The sequence below is a fragment of the Notothenia coriiceps genome, unplaced genomic scaffold (genome assembly GCF_000735185.1).
Source record: "Notothenia coriiceps isolate Sejong01 unplaced genomic scaffold, NC01 NC01_scaffold00029195, whole genome shotgun sequence".
In the NCBI taxonomy this organism is placed as follows: domain Eukaryota; kingdom Metazoa; phylum Chordata; class Actinopteri; order Perciformes; family Nototheniidae; genus Notothenia; species Notothenia coriiceps.
Genome location: NW_011361896.1, coordinates 88,411 through 95,682, shown reverse-complemented (window position 1 = coordinate 95,682; position 7,272 = coordinate 88,411). Strand labels below are relative to the sequence as shown.

General features: G+C 37.7%; 1 protein-coding gene across 1 annotated transcript in view; it reads right to left on the bottom strand.

Moving 5' to 3' along the window:
• lrp8 (low density lipoprotein receptor-related protein 8, apolipoprotein e receptor) overlaps positions 1-5,432 on the bottom strand; it is a 77,171-nt gene extending 71,739 nt beyond the window's left edge. The window contains exons 1-2 of the mRNA XM_010786474.1: positions 5,429-5,432; positions 5,030-5,152 (exon numbers count right to left, since the gene is read on the bottom strand). Coding sequence (XP_010784776.1) covers positions 5,030-5,152; positions 5,429-5,432 — 127 coding nt within the window. The remainder of the gene's footprint in view (positions 1-5,029; positions 5,153-5,428) is intronic.
• Positions 5,433-7,272: the final 1,840 nt, after the last annotated feature.

Genomic DNA, 7,272 nt, shown 5'->3' with positions numbered 1-7,272 from the left:
TCCTCCTCCTCCTCCCCCTCCTCCTCCTCCTCCTCCTCTTTAGCTCTCAGTACTTCATCTGCAAACACATAAACATGCAAACATGCACACACACACACACACACACACACACACACACACACACACACACACACACACACACACACACACACACACACACACACACACACACACACACACACACACTGGGGCACCTGGGAAATTACGCCTTGTGCTGCTACTGCCTCAAGCATGAAATTGAAACCATCCGACAATGCAACTCAATGGATCCTTCCCGTTCATATTCCAAAACAATTAACTAGCACAACCTCCTGACTCCATGCTATAATCCGCTGACCTGCTTATTGTCTCGGCAACATGGACAAGGAAAAGACCACCCCAGTGGACGGAAACAGGTGGAACTGATGACAGCAGGGAAAGAAAGCGATGAAAGGGAGTTCCAAGTTTCAACTTTCGTTGTCAAAACACGGCTCGCTTCACAGTAGTGTGACTTTCAAATGTTGCATATTGTCATATTGGCCGTTTTACCATAAAACAATTGCTTATTATTAACACCCCAGGCTTCCTCCTATATTAAAATATTCAGGAGGCTCTATAATACATAAGTTGCAATACCTGTTTGACTAAAACATACCAAGACAAGTAGCAGTTTTTAATAGTTTGGCTTCAATGTTCCCCCCATTATTGCTTTAATTACCATATGGAAAAAAAAATGTGAGTAATGATTCGATATGAGCTCCATAAATCGAGGCTCCACAAAGTGGGAGAGGAGTCTTGCTGTGATGAGACGCTCTGCTTTGACAGTTTGTCTTCAGATGAATGGCTTTCATCAGATGGAATTAAATAAGGAGAAAAGTTTGCAGTTTTAATGCCCTATGGTGTTTGGTGAGTTGGTAAAGAAATCTGATCAGACGATATGTAAAAACTCCTAAGTCACTAAGACGTAGAGCTATTTTTATAACATTTAAACATGAATTTGACTCTGCTTACACTAATACAATATGTTTTTAATAAGGTAATGACTACAGGGCTCTTCACTGCATAAATGGAAATCTGACTGGTTTCATATCACAAAAGAAGAAGGTTTTATCTCATCTAAGTTATCAAATTCAGCATTTGTATTTGTCTTTCCCTCCATTATGTTTTACAATGAGTTGGAAGGCTTCTCTGTACAACCTTTGTCAGCATGCCTCTGAGTATGAAACATGAGCATACTTGTTATGATGAGATTTCTTACACTGATGATATAAGACTTTTGTGTTATGAATATAAAACATCCTCCAAATCAAACAAAGCTTAAGCACTTTTTTCTCTCTATATTTAACATTTTGAAGCATCACTTGGACTGCTGGGATATTGTCATATGTTGGTCCAATATGTGGCTCGGTGTTCAATAACCTTTATCTACACAGATACGCTCGGGTGACTAGAAAAGCGCTTTTGAATCCCTGGAGTATAGATATGCAGCAGCAGAGCCAAAAGAGTGTGCGCACATAGAGATGGAGTTTAAACAACGCCTGAGTGTCTAGGCAGCTCCTCTAATCAGCGCTGATTGTCAACTGCCGGATCTCTCCGATGCCACTCAGAGTAAATGGATGCCGACTTTATAATGTTTAGAACCCAGAAAATCTGAGCTTTTGATGTCTGGCACATGGATTATGAACATGGGCATACACAGCATAGGGCATTATGTACATTCAGTTGACGTGTAGAAACATACAGATGACCCGATGAAAGTCCATAATGACTCTTTTTTGGTCTTGAGCGTCAGGTACAATTCCCTAAATTAGTAACAAGCACATGATTAATTAAGATCTGGATGTGAATTGTTTATGAGAGTAAAACAAAGCTTTTTTTGTGATCAACAGCACAAAAACATGCAAAGTTTATCTCATAGTGAATTAGAAATAGTAATGTGTTTATTGTGTACCTGTTAGTGTGGGTATGTTGTGCTTTTTACGATATTTAATTCAAAATGTACGGATATTTCACACAATTTGGAACCAAAAAAGGCATTGCATTTACACATTATCCAAGCTTGAAGTTGTTTTTCTTTTGAGGCAATTTCAAGTTTGACTAGATGAATCAGATAAACCACATGAAATCCAAAAATGTGGATTGTTTGTTTATTTGTGCTGTCTGCACTTCCGATCTGTGCAGAACAGTGTGTTCAGACATACACATGCTTCCGTGCATCACCTGATTGAGTATTTCCCCCAGAATCCCCTCTAGGCCCAGTTTAATATTCAGATGTGTAATTACAGACAACTGCTGAGGATCCTGTGTTTATCTGTGTGTGTGTGTGTGTGTGTGTGTGTGTGTTTGTGGTTTAGAGGCATCATTGGAGGTCCATAGTTAATCAGCAGTCTACTAGAGGTCTTAGGGATCAGCCCATTGATTACCTCCCAGGGAAATCAATTCAACCAAAGGCAGTACTTCAACTGAATTCAGTTTAAAAAGTGGAGGACATACCAGGAGGAGGGAGAACAGGATGTGAGAGATGTTCAACAGAGGGTGAAAGGACATGGCAAGGGTCCGAAACAAAGTCATTGCATGGTTTTATCTATAAGGGATTATAGGCTGACATGTGACACAGTGCTCCATTGTCAAAACACCAAAGCTGGGAATTATCTCTTTGAAGAGGCTTGTTGGAGAGTCGAAGGTATGCTCAAGCTTACTAAAGCTGAACTGGAAGCTTGTGGTATCCCAAACAACTTACTACTATACTATATTTTGGATTGGTAAACCATCCGTGAACAATGACTTGGTAGAGCTTTGTTAGCAATCTGAGATTTATTTTCAAAATTGTAACATTTGATTACCACTTAAATATATATGTTTTGGACTCAATTCATTGGATTATTAATAATAATAATAATAATAATAATAATTATTATTATTATTATTATTATTATTATTAATAGAGCTGAAACAATTACTCAATGAAAAAGTATGTTTAGTCCGTTTAAATGTTCTTTTTTATTTAAAAATCTAATCTGAGTTTTGCATTGACAAAAAAGTACATTATAAGAAATCAATAAAACTTGTAGTAAATGGAAACAATAAATAAATGGATCATTTTATAACATGTACTTTTAAGACTACAGATAACTCAATTTATCGAATATTTTTTTTCCATTTGGCTTAACTTTGGCAATTTTCATCTAATATACTATACTATTTTCTATGAAAAGCATGCACACATTCTGCTGCATGCCAACAACCATATGCAGCTTTGAGGATCAATGTGGCAGAGAAAGTTAGAGGACTCACAGCATCCGACCTTGATTAGATATAATGACACTTAACCACAAATCCACTAATCTGATTAAATGACATACAGATTCACCATGTGATGAATACTTAATACAAGCATCGACCATAGAAACACTTACGCAGATGCACACTCATACCCTTTATAGATATGTACATCTATACGCCACACTCACAAGTCCTTGACCTATCAAAATCTGACTTATTACTTTGAGAATCTTCAAAGGGCTCTTTGATCACCTCTTCGAAAATCATCTTAATAGAACAGGAAAAATTTGCTGGCCTGTAGATACAGCCATATGGAAAGTTCCGTGATAAGACAGAAGGGGAAAGAATGACCTCTACAACAGTTCTGCTCTGTTCTGTGACTTATCTTGGAGGAAACACTGGTTAGATGGGACATTCATCCCTGTGAAATGACAATACATTTGACTTTATCTCTGGATTCTTCTCCTGCCTCAGGAGCCGACTCGATTCAAAAGTGATGATTGCTTGTGATTTTCACAAAGCACCATTCAACTTGACTGATTACTAATGAAAGGCTTTTAAACTCTGCAAGAGACCTGGTCAAAGCCACTACAGAACAATGTTGGTGTTATGACACAATAGAGCTCTTCTACTAGTGTGAGGCAGGGTTTTACAACTCTGGACAGTCACCATGTTATTCAAACGTTTAAAGTAGGCGCTATATTACCTGGATTGCATCACTGGATAAATCAGATTTGTTGTTTTCAATGGCGGAATTTGCCAACACAGATGTCTGAATGAGAAGTCTTTGTTTAGTCAATCTACGCAAGGTTTCTTAATCTTACTTAAGTCTTTAGTCCTAAGAATATACAATGATTTAACAAAGCAACAGGACATTGCATTGATTTAAAGACATTTTTTTAGAGCATAGTTTTTTAAGCTTCCCTGTCTAAAATCCAGAAAAAAATCATCAATTTATATCACAAAACTCACCGAATCCTCTATCAAAATTATAAGCATCTCCTTAACCCACATTTGAGTCAAAACAATGCATACAGTTGACATTTTATACATTTATTTCTCAAGTATTTTCTCAACCAGTTCATATTTTTCGAAGCCACAGAAGACTCAAGTTTTTGGTGTCTTATCCAAACCCTTTTTACCATGAAGTTGAAGCTTGAATATACAAAGTTCAAAGTCAAGTTTACGATGTCAGGAGAGCTTTTGTGAAAAGACCTGTGTCAGTATAATAATATAACTGCTTCGTCGCATCTTTTACACAAGTAAAAAAACGTCATGCACTTTGAAATTACAGATTTAATATACAGGAAGTATATTCCTAAGGGAATCACTAATTAATAATAATATCTAAACCTTCCTTTTGCGAGCCAGCTCTTCTCTCGAAAAAAAAGCAAACATCTTGCCCACTAACCTGCCATATGAGGCCTTGAGTGTAGTGAAGCCAACAAAAAATAAAGCAACTGAAAGCAATTTTCTGAGGCATTGTGCAAAAAGAGAAGGTTGGCACAGTGGCTAGAGAAGAGAAAAGCTGGAACACTGAGACTGAGCAACCTTGGGAGTGTTTTATGCTCAAGGAAATGTGTGAGTGCGTGCAGGTGTTTGTGCAGGTCAATAGCTAAAACACAAAAGACGGACAAGTTACATCATGCTGGTGTGTGACACGGTTTTAGAAACGTACAAATACAAACACACATAATAACTGGTAATACATTCTAGACTAGTCCAATGTGTGAAAGTTGGTTTGTATTTGAGTTTGTCAGCTACTTACTGCAGATTGCATCAGCCTCGTCTGAACCGTCTGCACACTCTGGTTCTCCGTCACAGCGCCACCTAGCAGGGACGCACTGTCCGTTCTTACAGGCAAAGTCTGTGGTCGCACATGTCTTCTTTGCTGTGGAGACAAAAGATAACAAAAAACATTACTCTATGATAAAAGAAACAACAAATTATTTGAAACACCGAAATTGTCTGAATCCCGTACACAAGCTAGGCACACTGACAAGTGAAGAAAATGTGTTCAAGAACTAAGCAGTGAGGAAGGGATGTCAATAAGTTTGATAATCCAATTAACAAGTCAACAAGGCCAAGCAATTAAAACTTAACTTCAAGTCAAGAGTAATTCCACCAACCAAGTTCAAACCAATTTTGCAGTCCTACTTTGCTTTACCCATCAGCGTGTTCAAGTGCAACTTGTAACAGGAGACATGAGGGAATAAGAGGTGTTTCATTAGCCAGCCTTTGTTAGTCCGAGACAAATAAGTGGATCAGAGTTGTTAACTCAGACGAGACTTTGCATGTATCTTAGCAAGACTGAGCCACCTACTTAATGGCATGAGGGTCTATGACATTTAATAATGATGAAAACGTTTCAGGTTTCCTGCTATATCCAATCTGATGTTTGAAATGTTTTAATAAAATGAGGATCGGACCTGTAGGTTAGATAAATCAGAAGTAATTCAATGTATTTGTGAAATAAGATATGTGTGGGTATAGCAAAATATTATATTTGACAACTTGGAAAACATTTATAGAATTATCTGATGAGGAAATCCATCTGGAGCTTGCAGAGTGATGCTCTGTTGAGTTTTAAATCTGAGCAGTTTGCACTGTATGAGCAGTGTATTGACAGCAGTAGTGTTTAGTAGTGTGCACGATTGTGTTGGATATAGGGTGCAGTGACTAAGCATGTGATGTGATCAGAGCAGCACCCCTCCAGTGGCCTGGCTGAACTGGTTCAGAGGTTTTGCTCCATTCGATCCACATTCAGGGTCAGACCCAGTCTTTGGTGAACCAGCTCTGGTTTTGTAAAGCAGCTTCCCTGATAGCCTTTGGACTCCGAAGGCTTTGTGCAGTCCCATACTCCAAGCAAGGAGAAAATGAAATCACTTGAGTCTGTCACGGGTAGAGGCAAAAACATCTTTCTCTTTGACAGCAAGGGCCACTGAACAAGAGAAAGCACTCGCCTGCCGTGTTAGTAATTCTTTGCCATGATGAAATATACTTTACAACGAAGGGTCTGACAAGTGGCAAGACAGTGTGTGTGTGTGTGTGTGTGTGTGTGTGTGTGTGTGTGTGTGTGTGTGTGTGTGTATCTGCAATTGTTCCATTTTCTTTCAAATGAACCCTAAGTTTCAACAAGCTGGAAATTTATTTTGCTAGAGCGCAGGTCTAAAGCAGTGTAATGCATTATGGGGGATGATACGTATTGGACGTGTAGTAACTAAATGATATTGTCCCTACTAAGTCTCACTATCATCAAATTACCTGTAAACTATCGTTTACTGCAGTGTAAAATTCATTTCTTAAAAGGAATAATAATAAAACCTATATAAAACCAAGAGAAAGACGAGGGAGCCTCAATCAGGTTATTTGAACAGAGATAACAGCCCAATTATTTTCTTCTTAATATTTGAAATGGTAAATAGGGGAAAGTACCTAGATAGTTGACCTATTCAACCACAACAACAAAAATACACACTACCAATTTTATCCACAACATACTTATTTAACTAAACCCTCTCTCTCTACCTTTTTGAAAAACAATGAAAAACATTTTAAGTTAATCAACAAATATCTATCCTTTATGAATTTTCCATGTCTCACTCTGAATGTTAACTAGAAGATAGTAAGGAGTAATTTAATGAAAGACATTTCTGTTTAAAGTCACACATAATTATTAGTACCAGGTTCAAACTTCTACAACATAATTGGTCAATGACAACCTGAGAAACAAATTGGTGTAAAATGCTTTTCAATAAAAAAAATTATTAAACCGATGCTGAGATACACAAGGAATTGGTCCAATATAACTGTATATTATATAAAGTCAAATTCCACTTAGCAAAGGGAAAGCTAACCAGCTTATTATCTTGTTGTTTATGTGTGTAGTCTGTCCTGGTGTGAGGTAAAAGGCAGTGTTATGACTGATGGCTCAAGTGGGAGCCATAATAATGAGGTACACGATCGAGAAACTGACATCTCAGCTTCCATGGGGAACAATGGATAATGTAT